This window comes from Dryobates pubescens, chromosome Z (assembly GCF_014839835.1).
Source record: "Dryobates pubescens isolate bDryPub1 chromosome Z, bDryPub1.pri, whole genome shotgun sequence".
NCBI classification, from domain to species: Eukaryota; Metazoa; Chordata; class Aves; order Piciformes; family Picidae; genus Dryobates; species Dryobates pubescens.
Genome location: NC_071657.1, coordinates 85,498,518 through 85,516,092, shown reverse-complemented (window position 1 = coordinate 85,516,092; position 17,575 = coordinate 85,498,518). Strand labels below are relative to the sequence as shown.

The following is a 17,575-nucleotide window of genomic DNA, read 5'->3' as shown; positions in this document are numbered from 1 at the left end:
GGAAAAGCTGGCTTTTCCTGAATGAGTGTTGGGAGTAGCCAGGTGCTGCACATTTGAATCCAGGTGATACCTTCTGGGTCATGGATGTGTGTGATTGCAGTGGGAGTGGGCAACTGAGCTGCACTTCTGTTCCATGGGTGCTGAGGGAGCTGAGATTGTTTAGCCTGGAGAAGAGGAGGCTCAGGGGTGACCTCGTTGCCTTCTACAACTACCTGAAAGGTGGTTGTGGCCAGGAAGGGGTTGGTCTCTTCTCCCAGGCAACCAGCACCAGAACAAGGGGACACAGTCTCAAGCTGCACCAGGGGAAGTTTAGGCTTGAGGTGAGGAGAAAGTTCTTCACTGAGCGAGTCGTTCGTCATTGGAATGTGCTGCCCAGGGAGGTGGTGGAGTCACCGTCCCTGGAGGTGTTCAAGAGGAGATTGGATGTGGCACTTGGTGCCATGGTCTAGTCATGGGGTTTGTGGTGTCAGGTTGGACTCGATGATCCTCAAGGTCTCTTCCAACCTTGGCAATACTGTGATACTATGGGCCTGAGAGCCTGGAGCTCCTGGCTAGGCTGGCCAGCAGCAGCAGCAGGCTGTGTGGTGCAGCAGCTGCAAACAAGGGTTTTTCCACTGAAGCTGCCAGAGATGGCAGGAGCAAAGCATTGGAGCTCACACTGGGTGGTGTTTGGCTTTCTTATTGCTGGTGGCTTTTTGTTTTCCAGGTGTTTCTGTGACCTCGAGTAACACAGGTGTGCCTGATATCAGTGGCTCTGTCTATAACAAGACTCAGGTGAGCTGTGCTGAATGGCCCTCTCTTGTGGTGTGAGGTCAGGCCAGTGTCTCCCCTCCTATTCCCAGTCTGGTTAACCTCAGGGTCAGCAGGCTGTGGCATCTCTTACGCTGGCTCTGTACTCCACTGCTGTACTCTGCACGTGCTGCTCCACACGAGCTGGCTGCTGCAAATGAAACGTGATGGCACTAATGGTTTTAGTCTAAATGTCCTGGAAACAGGCAAGTCAAGAGGCTGTTTGCTTCTTCACAGAGACCAGTCAGTAGCTACTCACCCCCAACACCCAAGTGTTCCTGTCCCATGCTCTCCTGTGTCCATTGCTCAGGGACAGCAGAAGGTATTCTGAAAATCTGGGGTATGTGGTGGGCTTTTGCACAGCTCCAGTTTTCTCCTCCTTATACTCTTAACTGGAGGAATCAGTGGCTGGCTGTGATCCATGGCTACAGTTAGGAAGCCAGCTATCAGCTCCACAGCATTTAGGGATCAAGCTTTGGCTAGTGGGAGGAAAATCTTGTTTCACATGCTTCCATTTTTGTTGGGCTGCCCTGGGTAGATGGAGTAGTTCCAGGCTGAGTCCCTGCAATGTGTGATGGACTGATTTTGGGCAACTGCTGCCATCCCATGCTCCACTATGAGTAAAAAGAGGCCAGGGGGAAAAAAGGAACACAGTAGTCATGGAAATGAAAGGAAAATAAAATGTCAGACATTACTGCAGAAATGTGGTTGAAAACAGGTGTGAACTTCATCTGCTGAAATGCTTGCATGGATTTGATGTGACTTGGATTGCTTACAAGGTTGATGAAAGGTTCAGGCTTCTCCTTTACTCTGCTCTTGTGACACCCCACTTCCAATACTGTGTCCAGTTCTGGTGTCACAGAGCTGATGGAGCCAATCCAGAGGAGGGCCACAAAGATGACCTGGAATGCCTCTGGTAATCTGGATAGGCTGAGAGAGCTGGGGTGGTTCAGCCTGGAGAACAGGAAGACTCCAGGGTGACCTTAAAGCTGCTTTCCAGTACCTGAGTGGATCGTACCAGGAAGGCTAGAGAAGAACTTTTCATAAGGGTGTCTAGCAGTAGGACAAGAGGGACTGGCTTTAAACTGAGAGAGAGTAGGTTCAGGATTTTAGGAAGAAGTCTTCAGTACAAGGGTGGTGGGACTCTGCAATAGGTTGCCCAGGGAGGCTGTGGATGCCTCCTCCCTGTGGGTGGTTAAGGCCAGGTTAGATGAGGCCTTGAGCAGCCAAGTCTAGTTGAGAGGCATCCTAGCCCATGGTGAGGAGGTTGGAGTAGATGATCTCTGAGGTCCATTCCAGTCTGAGTCACTCTTGTTCTTATCTGGTCACCATGGAGCTGCTCACACCAGTCTTTGACACTGTCCCACTCATCTCCCATGCAGACATTTGACAAGCAGGGATTCCATGCTGGCACACCGCCTCCTTTCAGCCTGCCCTCTGCCCTTGGATCAACTGGGCCGCTGAACCCTGGTGCTGCTCCGGGTTATGCTCCAGCCCCGTTCCTCCATATTCTGCCTGCGCATCAGCAGCCTCATTCCCAAATGCTGCATCACCATCTTCAGCAAGATGGGCAGGTGAGTTGGCCCCTTCTGCCTCTGTAGCATGCCTGGGGGCAGATCATACCCCTCATATCCCAGCAGGGTCTCTAGGGATTTTGTATTCTTCTGCTTTTTCCTGTGTTCATTGGGAAAGGGTCTTGACAATGATTGCAGACTGACAGTTTTGCTGCTGTTGACCAGCTTGGAGAGGGAACCTCATGAAGTTCAGCAAAGGGAAGTGCCAAGGCCTGCCCCTGGGGTGGGGCAACCCCACATGCCTGTATATGCTGGGGCCCAAGGCAGCTTTATTGAAAAGGCCCTGGTGGCACAAAGTCAGCAACATGTCCTTGCCACAAAAGTAGGACAGTAGTGTCCTGGGCTACATTAGACACAGTATTGACAGCAGGCTGGGGGAGCCGATCCTTCCCCTCTGTTCGTGAGGCCACAACTAAACCCTGTGTCCAGTCCTGGGCTCCCAGTACAAGAGAGAGATGGATATATTGGGAACAGTCCAAAAGGGGCTGCAAAGGTGATGAAGGGACTGGATCATCCCTCCTGTGAGAGAGGTGTGGGAGAGCTGGGACTGTTCAGCCTGATAAAGAGAAGGCCGAGGGGGATCTTACTAATGTATGTAAACACCTTAAGGGAGGATGTAAAGACGACAGAGCCATGTTCTTTCCAGTGGTATCCAGTGACAGGACCAGAAGCAATGGGCACAAACACACACAGGAGGTTCCCTTTGAATGTCAAGAAACACTTTTCTGTTGAGATGGTGACCGAGCACTGGCACGGGTTGCCCAGGGAGATTGTGGAATCTCCATCCTTGGAGCTCTCTGGACATGGTGCTCGGCAACTTGCTCTAGGTGATGCTGCTTGAGCAGAGGGGTTGGACAAGAATACCTCGAGAGGTTCCTGTGATTTTGTGAAGAGGCCATCATGCTGCAGGGTGTGGAGAGAGAGGCTTGAGGTGTGAACCCAAGGCAGATGATGCTGTCCACTGGCTGCAGCAGGAGAGCAGGACGTGAGCACTTGTACTGTTGACTGTAGGGGGGATAAAAATCAATTGTCCCCTTGCAGGTTGCATGTCGGCTCTGATTTTGTTTCATCAGTGCAGGAGTTTCTTTTCCTCACTATAAAAGTTCCCTGAAAAAAGGTGTTCTGCCTTGGGGTCCAGAAATAGGAATGACTTCTCTCTCCAAATGCGTGACATCGTTGGCTGGTGCACCACCCCTCTTCACCTTGAGAGAGCTCCTTTGCTGTCCCCAGTCCTGCTCCTTTCCTTCCTTGTGCCTGAACCTGTCTTAGGTGGGAGGGTGGTGCTGTGGTGTCCTCACGTTCCTGCTGGGGTGTCTCTGTGGCTACTCATCCTGAATCGCAAGATGTGGAGATGTTGCAGAGCAGAAATGGATCCATTCGGGGGGAGCATCGCTGCGCTGGCAGGTGCCAAGACTATTCCCAGGCATGGCAGCTCTTCTGGTGGCATTCAAGATGGGCTCATCTTCCTGGGAGCAGTGATGTTATGGCAGCTGATGCCCATATCTCCTTGGTTTCCAATTTCTAGGGTGGATCTGGCCAACGCAACCAACCCAGCACCTTGCAGCAAAAGTCTCAGGCTACCAAAACCGCCTATGGCACTTCTCCATACTGGACAAACTGAATCTGACACCAGAGAGAGGGAAGAGAATGAAAGGAGAGGAGGAAGAAAACAAACTAACTAAAAGATATTAAAAAAGTCAAAAAAAAAGAAGAAGAGGCAAGAAAAAATTGCCGAAGCCCATTCCTGGAATGATTAGAAGTAACTGCTCAGCCAAACGCCTGTGCGGGGAGAACTGCAGCCAGCCAGCCAGCCAGCCAGCCATCCTCTGTGTGACTCACCTGCTTCCTCTTTGACTTGCTCTTGTATGTAATATATTTATGTATGTATTTGTAAATGTAATAGAGGCTGAATGTGGTTTTCTGCATCTTGAAGCCGTTTTGTTATCTTTGTAGGAAAACTAATTACTCATTTTCCACCCATGCCAGCACATCCTTCCTTCTGTAAGCTCTATGGGCTTTATAACTCTGTCAGCGGCAAATCACCTCTTTCTTTTCTTTTTTTCTCTTTTGGAGCTGGAAACAATGTGTTTAATGCAGTTCTAAGTTCAGGCAAATATGGAGGCCAAACCTCTTAAAACAAAAAAACCCAAACAATTAAAATCAAGATATGCCCTGTTAGTTTGATTCTGCCCTCAGCCCCTAGTGTAGGTGTTACTTCAAACAGAGAAGGAAAAAGGAGAAGAATGGGTTTTGGGGCATTCTCCTTTTGTCTTTCCCCTCTCTTCTGTGGAAGATGAGCTCTCGTGAGCAATTTGGTCACTGTGGCCCTGAGCTGCAGACCACCTATTGATTTTTCAAATAATAAATATGGGGATTTCTTTTTTGTTGGTTTTGCTGTTTTGTTTTGTTTCTCTAGCAAGACACTTTGTATGGCTCAGTGTTTCCTGGAACCTCCTTTGCATCATTAGAGGCAAAAAAACTATGTAGCGGTTTCTTAAAGTATAAGCTGTGTCTTGTACCTCTTTTTGCCCTGAGCCACCCTGGCCAGGAAAGCCAGAGCTACTGGATGGAAACTTTGCCAGTCCCTTTACACTTTTTTTAAAGCAAAGATGCTGGAGGCAACTCTTGATCTTTCTTGACCTGCACCAGTGCGGTGAATGTTTGAGTTTCATTTCTTTATAGTCCTTCCTCCACCTAATAAAGATCTGAGCATATAACTGGTGTTTGTCTGCGTTTTCTATGGCTTCAGGGACAGCTTTGCTGTCCCTTTCCCTCTGCTTCTGCAACAAATGCTGAGCTAGGAGGGTAAGAGCAGCTGTGGGGGATGCTAAATACCATGATAAAGGTGACTGCTCCTTGGTGCTGAGAGCTCACTGGCCCCTGCACCGAGGGTGGGATCCTCGGCAGCACCCTGACTCCTGCCATAAGTGTCACGTCTCTGCCTTCGGTGTTCTCCAGCAGCATGCTCTACGGGGCCCTGCCAAGCAGCTGGGATAGGTAAGGAGGGAGCACACAGCTGCAGCAGCACTGCTTTCCTTTGGTTTGCCCATGAGGTCCATGGACTCCACCAGCAGGCAGGTCGGTGGTGAGGGCTCCTGATGGGAGTATTTCTGCCTGAGGTGTTTCCTGGCTCTGCACAGCAAACGAGGTGAGTCAGTGGGAAGCTGTATGTGTACATGCAAAAAGCATGGGCTTTTTCACACTCTCCTATTCTGTGTCAAGACCCACAAGGGGGGAAAAAAAACCCACCACCTGTTTTTATCATGAGAACCACTTTTCTTTCTTAAGGTCACTGAAGTCCTGTGATAGAAGAATTGTCACCCTGCCCTACCCTAAAGCAGCACAGCATGAACTGCACTGGCATTCCTTTGCCCCAGCTCAGGTTTTGATACTGGTGAAACTTCAGCAGCAGCTGCTGCAGGCCCTTCACAGCTGCTGTCTCACAAATGCAACCTTTGCAGTCTGAAGGAGAGCACAAGTGTTTCTGCCAGCTTGGGTCTTATTGGCAGCTCCTACAGGGGCTGCAGCAGCAGCAGCTGAACCCAGAGGGCTTATGCATTTACCCACAGAGCTGCTGCCCTGCAGGAGCTGTTCTTTTGAACACAACCACCCACCAAGAGCTATTTTCACTCACTTAGTGTCTTGTGTCAGCCTTAGCTTCATTGCAGAGCAGTTTCAAGGGAGACTCCCTCTTAAGGACTTCAGCCAGTGCTTTTCTGCTGCCCCTGGCTGCACAGCTTCCATCTTCAGATGTGGCTGTGGACACAGCTGGGCAGTGTTTCCACAACTGCTGCCCTCTGGAACCATCCTCTTCCCTAGCATAATATGGCAAAGGCAGCTCCAGCATGTTCCCAGCTGCTGTGGGACTCTGCAGTCAGTGACATGCAGGCTCCTCTCCTGACCAGACTAAAGAGGACCTTTCCCTATTTCCCTATAGTCACTTCCAGGGAGACTTTTCTGTAGCAATTTCCTCTCTAATTCCCTGTCCCATAAGCTGATGGTAGAGACCAGGCTGCTAATCTGCAGTTCATCAGTAAAAGGGGGAGAAAAGCACCCCAGTCTGCAAGTGGCAGCAGGGTTTACCCAGGGCAGGCTGGAGAGTTTGGTCCACACCTGCTGCATGAAGAAGCTACAGCAGCCTGGTGCTATAGGAACGAGGCCAGAGCTGTAAGCTAGTGTGATGCCAGACAGAAGGCCCAGATAGCACTGTTCATCTCGGTCTCCTTTTCCAACATAGAGTGCTTCAGGAATACACCTCTGAAATGCCATCCCCTTTCCTTCAGCCCATCTGTGAAGTAGAAGCACTCAAGCTACAAACACATTTGACTCAGCAGTTGCTGTGTTACAAATGGTATCAAGTGCAGCTCCTGTACCCTCTCCTCACTGATCTTAGCTTGGCTGCAGCAGCAAGGCACTGCAAAAATCCAAACCCTTTCCCATACTTGAGCTTGCAGGGAGCAGCATGGGCCAGGGTAGGCTGAGCATTCTGAAGGGCTGACAGGGATCAGCTTCAACAAGGCCAAATGCCAGCTCCTGCACTTGGATGACAACAAGGCCAAGCAGCACTACAGGCTTGGGGAAGTGTGGCTGGAGAGCTGCCTGGCAGAAAGGAACTTGGGGGTTCTAATCAACAAGCAACTGGATATGAGCAAGCAGGTGGCCAAAAAAGCCAATGGCAGCCTGGCTTGTGTCAGAAATGCTGTGTCCAGCAGGAGTATGGAGGTGATTGTCCCCTTGTACTCAGCTCTGGTGAGGCTACACCTCAGTATTGTGTCCAGTTTTGGGCACCTCAATACAGGAGAGATGTGGAGGTGCTGGAGTGAGTGCAGAGGAGGGCAATGAAGCTGGTGAAGGGCCTGGAGAATAAATCTTACGAAGAGTGACTGAAGGAGCTGGGGATGGTTAGTTTGGAAAAGAGGAAGCTGAGAGGAAACCTCATTGCTCTCTACAGCCACCTGAAAGGACATCGTGGTGGAGAGGCTGGTGCTGGTCTCTTCTCACAGGTGATTAGTGATAGAACAAGAGGGAATGGCCTCAAGCTGTGACTGGCTAGATTTAGAGGGGACATTAGGAAAAAAAGTTTTCACAGAAGGAGTGGTCAGGCATTGGAAGGAGCTGCCCAGGGAGGTGGGTGAGTCACCAACCCTGGGTGTGTTTAAAGACTGTTTGGATGTGGTGCTTGCGGATATGGTTTAGGGGTGAACCTTGTAGAGTAGGGTTATTGGTAGGACTTGGTGATCCCGAGGGTCTTTTCCATCCTGAACTTCTCTGTGATTCTGTGTCCTCATCTGCCACTCATGTATGACATCAAAGCCCTCTGCCCCAGCCAGCAACCACCCCCTCTAATGCCATCTTTGATAACTGCAGGAGCATTATGCTCCTGCCACCAGCAGCACCACAGGACTCCAGCAGCTGCAGCAGCTCTGCTCCTAGTTCTGCCTCTTTACTGCAGTCTGATGAGATCATAAATCATAGTCCTGCTGCTTTTCCTCATCTTGAAGTAGAGAAACTAAATCTAACAGCAAAGTCCAAATCAGTTTGTTCTTCAGTCTTGGGCTGAGGCAGGCTGCTGTCAAACAGCAGCTTTATTTTCCAGTACCCTTACAGGTATGCATGTGTACACAGAGGCACAAGGAACAGCACTCGACTTGCAAGCAGCTGTTACTCAAAGCTTTAAGTAACCCATGCAAACAAACCAGCGCAATTAACAGGGAAGTGACAGCACAGGGATATTTTCATTTCACATTTTTATTAGTAGACAGATGTGCAGAAAAGACAAAATATAACTACTGAAGGGGAAGACAACACAAAAATGCATCAGTTAATTCTTTGTGGTAAATTATACTGAAGAAAGAGGTGGAGGGGGGAAAAGGAAAACTTTTGGAATTTTAGCTAAGAAAACTACTAAGAAATACTGTGTACCCTGCTGGTTTCATAATGGTTGGAGACTATATTTGAAGGGCCTTGTCGTTGCAAATGTAAACTCTCATATTGGCTAAGAGGAAAAACCCAAACAACAAAACCAGAATACACAGAGCAGGTAAACATAGTTCTGCAATCTCTTAAATAGCTTCCAGAGAAACAAAACAAAACCACCCCAGCCCTCCTACTTCAGTTTTTGATCTCGAGAAAGGAAACCAGCAAGTCAACAAGCAGTGACGCTGCACAGGACAAGGGGAGGAAGAGAAATTAGCCTGGTCAATGCAGGAGCTCTCAAAAGAGGTTGCTAAGTTGCTTTTTGTCTTTAAAAAGGGGTACCGGAAGTGATGACAACGCATCTTACAACACCACACTTGGAAATACAGGTCACTGGAGAGCATAAAGTGAGGACGGTCAGAAGTACAAGGGAAATCCTGAAAGATGCAGCATCCTCATTTCAAGCCAGCATTACCCATACTCTGCTCCTTCAGTTCCCCCAACAGCCCCACTGAAAGCTGGAGGTTGGTGTCTCTGCCCAGTGCAATCCCTAGACCGCTCCTGTCCCCAGGAATGCTGGGGGCCCATTTTTCTGCTGCTGGGCTTGCAGGGATGGAGTGAAGCTGAGGGGTGCCCCAAACCATCACTAGGTGCAGGGGAATCCCACTACAACCTCCTAAAAAGCACCAGGGGCTGGGCTAGTCCTTGATGGATGAGCTGATGGAGCCCATGGGGGGAGACCTCAGGAGGGAGGCAGCTGTATCCCCAGGTAAAATGCAAGCAGAAGCACAGATCCTCACAGAGAACACTGGGGAACAAGGCATTATCACCTGCACTGCCTTCTATCTGCAGGGGAGAAAGGGATGGATCAGGGAGCAGGGACTGTCCCCACTGCAGCAAATCTCAGCAGTGAGACATTTTGAAACCTCATCTACCTTGCTCCCCTTCTTCAGGACTGCCTTACTTTCCCTTCACTCTAGGCAGCACACTGAGCTTGCTCACTCCCATTCCCTTCCTCGCCCTGAGACACCACTGGAGCAGATCCAGAATGAAGTTTACTCCCACCAAGGCACTCCTTGAGGGACTGCAGCTGGTGATGACCCAGTGAGAATCCCAACACACAAGAGCCACAGCCCACCGCTCTTACCAGAGCCACTGCTTCAGCACTTGTAGGGTTTGAGGGTCTCACCCAAGCAGGACCAGCATCTCAGATCTGCTCCTGGAGGTGCCAGGGCTGAGTGCAGGAGGGCAGGGCTGGTTGCTGAAAAAAGGACTATGTAAAAGGTGATTTCAGGCCACTGCACCACAGCCAAACAACAGCAGCACACTGCAACAAGGCAAGGGTACTGAGGAAGTGTTCTGCAGATACAAGCATGCAGGATTGCTACCCATAAGGGAGTGTCCTAAGCTCTGCAATGAGCTCCCAAAAACATGCAGGAAGGTGAGCTCAGTGCACTAGTTGAAGCATGGTGTGAAAGAGCTTCTCAAACCCCGGCACTGGCCTTCTCTTCCAGGCTGAAAGGCTGAAAGGGTTGGACGCGATGATCTCGAAGGTCTCTTCAACCTGATTCATTCTATGTATTCTATGTACTCATCTCCAGGGCTCAGCTCTGCCCCAGCCAGGCAGGGGAGAGCCCAAAGTCCATCCCCTTTGCCCCATGCACCAGCAGGCCCCAGCAGGCACAGGGGCAGCCTGGCTGCCCGAGGCAGACAGCAAAGGGAGCTCTGACTTCTGCTGACCCCAGAGAGCTGCATTTACTTAGATGTGACCTACATAAGCAACAGACAGAAGGCTCATGCCAGCAGTGGCTGCAGGAAGCAAAGGCTCCTAGCAAGTACTGGGGCAGGAGGAGGCTATCACTCTGTCCCATTGCTGAAATGAATACTGGTCCACTAGGCATCAGGATGCACATCTCCTCCCCCAGGAGAGAGGCAGCCAGCAGCAGATTGCAAGATTGCAGCAGCACAGCTAAACTGAGCTTTTTCATCCCCAATATTGTCCAGGAAATTAAAAAAAAAAAAAAAAAAGGCAGGGGGGGAAAAAAAAAAAAAAAAAGGCAACCCAGGGCTCAGTTGTAGAGACATGAAGTGTTAAGTGTTTATTTTAGGGTGCATATCACAAGCCTTTTTCAGAGACAAAGCTGACTGTGCCCTCTGGTGCTCCAGGGGCCAGCTATTTCTTAACTTGAGCAGGCTGAAAAGGAATACTGTACCTTTCAGTGACATCCCACCAAGCTCAACACACAGTAGCTTTACACTCTCCGCCCCACACCTCATAAAGGGAAAGCCACCACCACAAGGCTAAACAAATGTACACACGCTAGTATTGGAAATGGAGCAGCTAAACCTTGGCAATTTGCTTTGTGTGGTTTGTTTTGTTTTGTTTTGTTTTGGTTTGGTTTGTTTTTGTTTTCTTTTTTTTTTTTTTTTTTCTCCTTTGCAGTAAATGCAGCACTTGAGCTCCTGAAAAAAATCCAGCTTCCAATGGGTTTGTTCCAGCTTTAAATACATTAAACAACTCAATGCAAGACTGTATTTTAAATTCAAGAATCTACACGCGAGCAAACCTGGCTTTGCTGTGAGCGTTTCGTAGAGAAGTGAGAAGGGAAGTTTTCTTTTTTAAAAAGAAATCATAATACAGTGATGAAAGGGTTAAGAATGCAAGAATTCAGACATTCTGTGGAGGGTCTCTAAGAGGTCCATAAAAAAGGAGCAAACAGATCCATACAACAGGAGACAGCAGGAGACAAAAGTTTGTTTTTTTTTTAATCCCCCCCCACACACTTTTTTGCTGGACTGCTGCTAGGTTATCGCTGCTCCCTTCTGGCCTGAGATGGCAGGGCAGTACAGGGGCGTAGAGGGAGCAGGTCACGACTCCTCGTTGCCAGAATCATCATCATCGTAACAGTCGGCGTCCTCCTCCTCCTCATCTTCGTCGTCGATGTCGTCGTCGTACAAGTCGTCGTAAAGCAAATCCGAACTGTTGTCATTGGAAGGCACTTTAGTTTTGATGCAGTACTCTGCCAGCGTAGTGGGGACCTTCACGCCATCCTTCTCTGCCTCAGCTTTGGTGGCCAAAACCTGCTTCCTGCAGGGAGGACACAGCAATGTGAGCAGGGCTGCGTGGCAGTGGCAGCAGGGCTCAACTCCCTGCCTCCCGGCCAGCCACAGCTCTCCTGGCAGCTCAGAGTCAAGAGAGCATCACAAGTCAGCACTTGAAACAGACTTAGCTGCTGTAGCCCCAGGCTTGGGAGCGCTCCACGAGTGTCTGCAGTACACATGCTTCCAGCAACATATGAAATCAGTTATTCTGCTGGGCTCTGCACAGTAGACCTGGCAGAGCTCAGAGCAAATGTCACTGTATTTCCTACAGAAGGGACAGCCTGTCATCTCACTGCCACTGATAACTCTATCCGCCCCCCACCCTTAAAGCTACAGTTCCCATAAACATTTGTCAGCTCTGCACTCCCACTGGAGGGCATGTTTCTGCACCTCAAGACACAGCCATGATGCCAGCACTGCCTGGGGCTGGCAGGGGACAAGTGTTTCCTATCACCCCAGGACAGGCTCTGGCTGCTGGCTTCTGGTAGCACTTGGGCTGTGAACTGTTTCTGGCCTCCGCTGCTTCCCAGCAGGAAGAGGAGCAATGGGAACCTGTCCTCCCAGCTGCCCACCTGCCAGCCAGGCTGCTGTATTCTGCTTACAGAAACTAGGATCTGATGAAACCAAAAGAGCTGTAAGGGGCCTAGAGAACATCCCAGCAAGGCTCTCTGCACAGACTGCCTGCCCTGTGCAGCTCCAGCAAGGCGTGTATCCTGCATGCCCAGCTAGCAGAATGAGTGCAGATGTGGTCTTGCCCCAGACCAGCATGACAGTGGTCCCACTGCAGTATGGGTTTGCCCATCCACTGCTCTACAGCAGCCCTGGCTCAGGTTTAGGTCATCTTCTCACAGCACCTGATGAACCATGAAGGCTCCATAAGGGATAGTAAAGCTGGAACAGTGCACACACAGACAACCACACCCAGCTCTGCAAACACCTGCCAGGTCCTGCTGATACTCTTTAGAACTGGAGGGACAAGATGATGATTAATGAGTGCATTAAGCACAGAACTAGTGGGATGCAGTCACTTTGAATCACATCCCAAGCAATGCAGGCAGTGCTCAAAGGCAAGCAGAGGCTTCAACTGGGATTTATTGGCAACAAATAGGTTTCACAGAGCATCATGCCAGATAGGTCTGAAGAGAACAATTTAAAGAGAGATCAGCCCAGCCCTCCTGCTCCCTGAGTTTGCACTGCTTTGGTGTGCTAAAAACCCCGGAGTGTGGACTTGGAACAAAATGTTAACATTCGTTTGCAAAGCAGCAACCACAGCAAGAAGCTGCTTCCAGCAAATCCTGCAAGCAGCCTCGTTTACAGAATTCAAAGCCAGAGCTTGACAGCATCAGAGGTGGCAAAGCTTACCTTATGATTTCAGCATACTCCTTGTCTTTTCCTTTACTGTCCCTCCATTTCCTGAACATGACAGATGCATCCACATTGGCAGGAGAGAACGTGTTGGGCTCATTAAGCAAAGAGATTACACTCAGTAAGATAGTCCTGAAAGGTAACCACAACAGCAGTGTCAGAGCTGTCAGTGTCAGTGAGTGGATACTCACTGAGTCTGGATGCTGACAGCTTCTTTAAACAAGTCTGTGGTGCATCACCTACAGTCAAACCTTAAGCCAAGGATAACCATGGGTAATACAGAGCCCTGGGGGTACATATGGAAGACACTGGTACCCAAGTTATCTTATACTCCATTTTACCAGTTAGAAGAATGAGGGCAGACAGGTGTAGACTAATAATGAATATTAATTCCTGGCTAAGTGGCTGGTGCCATCACAAAGGTTTGGGGTTTTATGACAGTGGGATGTTCTTTGATGACTAGAACCTGCTAGGGAGGAATGAATACACTCATGTTGAAGAGGCAAGGGAGCTTCAAATTGAAGGACCAAGGGGGTGAGGTCCAAAGCAGCAATGCTTATGCCATTGCATCCAGCTGAGGAATATGCCAGGCTAACCACAGCAGCAACAAACGCTCCTTAGCTGCCTTCCATGATGAGAGACAGAAGGCCAGCCACCTCAAGGCTGGGCATGACTAAGGTGGTTCCTCTTGCTCCCCTCCAGGGCTGCCTGTTTCCTCAATGAAGTCTCTGAAATGCCTCTCCACCAATGCACACAGCATGGGTGCAACAGATTAACACACGGTAAATAGGTTCACCTGCCTGTTTCCTCCCAACACAGGAGTGAGGAAAAAGTAACACACAAACTGCATTGAGGCAGAAGGAGCTGAGATAAGTTTTGCTGAGCAAATCAGGTAACAATAATACAATGCACCATTAGCTTAGCCTGTTTGTTGGGAAAAAGAGTACAGCATAAAGTGGAAAACCAGGCAACCAGCCAATTCCCACCTGTCTCGACACCATTCCGGCAGGAAAAGCCAACATCCGAAACCCGGAGCCCAAAAGCAGCAACTGGAACAGGAAGCCTCTCACATTAATCTGGACTTCAAGCCCCATAGCACTTTACTCCAGCCAACACTTTCATTTTGAAGCTGGCATGAAACAGGATGGTTTTGCCTACCAGCAGCGAGTTTACATTCAGCCCATGACAATGAGGATAACCAGAGATCAGCGTGCGGTCACAAGGCCACAGTCTTGCTGCAGCCATGGAGACACGCTGGCATAGCTCATAAACTAGAGTGTTGTCCTAGGCAGCTCTCTACTTTTTTAGGAGACATAACAGCAAGGGAAGCAGTGGAGTTGTTCTTCATGTGCAAGAGCCATCTGGATGTATTAATCTCTGCCGAGGGGAAATGAAGAGCATGTCGAAGGCTTAAGGGTAAGGAATAAGGGGCAGGCTAATAGCATCATAGAATCAGTAAGGCTGGAAAAGACCTCAGAGATCATCAAGTCCAACCTGTCACCCAACACCTCATGACTAACTAAGCCATGGCACCAAGTGCCACATCCAATCCCTGCTCTTGAACACCTCCAGGGATGGTGACTCCACCACCTCCCTGGGCAGCACATTTCCCTTGGTTGATGAGGGCTGGGTCAGAGATCATTTGGGCAAACTGAACACACATTCATGGGCCCTGATGGAATGCACCCACAAGTGCTGAGGGACTTGGTTGATGATGTTGCTGTGGCAATCTCCATTGCTTTTGAAGGATCATGGAGAATGGAAGAGGTGCCTGAGGACTGTCTGCCAACAACACAAAACTGTGCTGCAGTCAACATGCTGGAGGGAAGCAGGACCTTGACCATCTGGAGAGGTGGACCCATGCCAACCTCATAAAGTTCAGCAAGGCAGAGTCCAAGGTCCTGCATGTCAGGGTAATCCCATGCACAAAAAAGGGCTGTGCAACAAGTGGATTGAGAGCAGTCCTGCAGAAAAGGACTTGGGGGTGCCGATCAATAAGGCACTTGACATGAGCTAGCAATGGGCACTGGCAGCCCAAAAGGCCAACTGTTTCCTGGGCTTCATCAGAAGGTATGTGGCCAGCAGGTCAGGGCAGGTGATTCTGCCACTCTCCTCTCCCTTGTGGGACCCCACCTGGAATACTGTGTCCAGCTCTGGAGCCCCCAACACAAGAAGGATATAGATCTGTTGGAGAGGGTCCAGAGGAGAGCCATAAAGATGATCAGAGAATTAGAGCACCTCTTCTACAAGGACAGACAGAGAGTTGGGGCTGTTTATCCTGGAGAACAGAAGATGGAGAGGGTATCTTACCAATGCTGATGAATGTCTAAAGGGTGTGTGTCTAGAAGGCTTCTCTGGTGCCCTGTGATAGGACAAAGGGCAACAGATACAAACTGGAACACAGGAAGTGCTGCCTCAGTATGGGGGGCAAAAACTTCTTCATTGTGAGGGTGACAGACCACTGGAACAGGCTTGCCTGGAGAGATTGTGGAGTCTCCTTCTCTAAAGGCTTTCAAAACCTGCCAGGGTGTGTGCCTGTGTGGCCTGCTCTAGGTCTTGAAATACAACAGTACATGGTAACTGCTCTGCTGACCTTGGTTAATGCAGACTACAGCCCCAGATGTACTTGCACTGATTTAGGGGCTCATTCAGAGCAGCACATGCTGAGCACACCTACCAGATCATATATCTGCAATATAATTCCAGGAAATGCTTGGTAATTTGGATGCTGAGCTCTTGAAAGGTTTTGAAATTACACTTGTGTCTGGCCAGACTGTTCAGCACAGCTATCAAGAGAGTCTTACACAATTTATTTTCCAAATAATATAATTCAGTAGGAAAATAAAACAGCAGCTCTGGAAAAAGACTGTCTGGCCAGACTGGAATGATGGGCAGAAGAGAAACCATTTTCTACTTTATCTCAAGAATGAACTTTAAATCTCAATAAATTCTCAATAAACACACTGTAAAGCCAGAATGTCAGCTCCAGCATCATTGCAGCAGTAGAGCCTAGTCTAGGAAAGGCTAAGGACAGGAATTTGTCTCTGGATTCAGAATCTGCTCTACCACACTTCCATCAAAGTGAGGAGAGGCTGATTTCCACTTTGGTGCCCCAGACTCCAAAGTCAGTGCAAAGCTACTTAAATACCCCAATGCAACTGTCCATTAGAGGCAAAGCTTTCTGCATTCTTCATTCTCAACCAGCATGTTAGACCACTTGCATCCCTGCTGATACCTTAACGAGCTAGACAGTCTGCTCTAACTTAAACCCTGCGGCTGTGGGTCAACAAAGTGAACAGAAAGAGATCTCAGCACACATCTCACAGCCAGAGGGGACTGACAACATCCTTGGCATCAGATAGAAAGTGCACTAGACTGGAAACAGACTGATCCTCTGCAGTCCTGTCAGGGATCTGTTTCGTGAAGGCAATGTTGTTCTTCATACAAGCTGGTCACATGGAGACTGGGGATTTCAAGCCTGCCTTCTGCTTTCTCAAATCCCCCAGCCACCCTAGGCAACAGTTGTTCCAAATGCTTACAGTGTTGGTGTCTTCAGAATCCCTTTACCTCCCTTTACCAGCAGGGGAGAGCAGCCAGAGACAGGAGGGAGCAGACCTGTTAAGCACCATTTTCTCTCCATGTATCTACAGAAGGCTCAGATACAAACTTCATTCACAAAAAGACATTACACATGCTGACTGGGTACTCCCAACCAGCACAGCCTGCCATGTACTCTGAAAAATTCCAGCTGCTGTCCACATTTAGCCTCTGAATCACCTTTAGATGTAGGTATAGATTGGTTGTGGCACATCTTAACTCTCCACCATAAAGGAATAAGTTTTGGTGTAGGCTGTGGTGACAGTCATGTTAGTGCCCTGAGCTAGGTGCAGAAGCTGTCCAGATCTTCAGCAGCCAAAAGAGAACAGAGCAATAGTGAGACATGCCATCACCCATCTTCACAAGATACAGATGGACCAACATCTTGAATATTGTGCTCACTTCTGGTCTGTGAACCTCAAAGGGCAGATGAGCTAGATATGGAGAAGGGAAACTGCTTCCACTCTATGTCCTGCCAGCACTTCCCCAGCTTTACAGGACTTGACATGTGAGAAGGAAAGCATCATTCTCTGCCAAAGACCACAGCTGCATTCCTTCACTGTATTTACTTATGCCTGCCTCCTCTAGCTGTGGGTGATGGGAAAGGCCTTATTGACTGTGCTTTAAAAGAACTAATAAGCATACTTGACAGTGGTGGAAGCACAGAGGCTATCAACGATGAAGAAACATTCCCCTTTCAGACACTTCATCTATAGCTGGCTGTAGTAACTGGTCAATACTCAACAGGGTTTGCAGAACTCCAGCAGCTGAAGAGAAGCCCCAGGTTATATGTGCAGCTCATTACAAGCACGCTCCTCTCTCACACCTTGTGCCCAGATGCCTCCTGTCTGATACTCTGGAGCTTTGTCAAAGCAAGATGGGAACCCAGCAGGATGCATTTCTGTTGGCACTTAGCCCAACAGGTGATGCTGGTAGCAGGCCAGCAGTTAAAGACAGGTCTTATTTCTGTTTGCTGATGGAGCTGAGGACTCTTCTTCCCAGATGTCACCCTTAAGCCCAAAGACTTGCAAGAGAGGAAGTACCAACAATTGCAGCACCATAAAGAAGAGGAGAAACCAGAGAGCTGGAACAATGAGGAGTTTCATGTCAATCTTTATATACACATGTATATAATGAAACACTCAAAGTGTGTGATAAGTAATTATTGCACCAAGCTGTTTCCCAACTATGAGGTGAGGCTGGTAACCTAGTCAGGTCTTCACTGGCAGTGT

At 49.1% G+C, this 17,575-nt stretch overlaps 2 protein-coding genes across 2 annotated transcripts in view; one reads left to right on the top strand and one right to left on the bottom strand.

Moving 5' to 3' along the window:
• Positions 1–4,380, top strand: part of UBAP2 (ubiquitin associated protein 2) — a 135,238-nt gene extending 130,858 nt beyond the window's left edge. The window contains exons 26-28 of the mRNA XM_054178655.1: positions 707–774; positions 2,172–2,363; positions 3,889–4,380. Coding sequence (XP_054034630.1) covers positions 707–774; positions 2,172–2,363; positions 3,889–3,984 — 356 coding nt within the window. The 3' untranslated portion in view covers positions 3,985–4,380. The remainder of the gene's footprint in view (positions 1–706; positions 775–2,171; positions 2,364–3,888) is intronic.
• A 6,319-nt stretch (positions 4,381–10,699) lies between these two features.
• UBE2R2 (ubiquitin conjugating enzyme E2 R2) overlaps positions 10,700–17,575 on the bottom strand; it is a 64,953-nt gene continuing 58,077 nt past the window's right edge. The window contains exons 4-5 of the mRNA XM_054178656.1: positions 12,744–12,878; positions 10,700–11,367 (exon numbers count right to left, since the gene is read on the bottom strand). Of these exons, the coding sequence (XP_054034631.1) occupies positions 11,148–11,367; positions 12,744–12,878 (355 nt within the window). The 3' untranslated portion in view covers positions 10,700–11,147. The remainder of the gene's footprint in view (positions 11,368–12,743; positions 12,879–17,575) is intronic.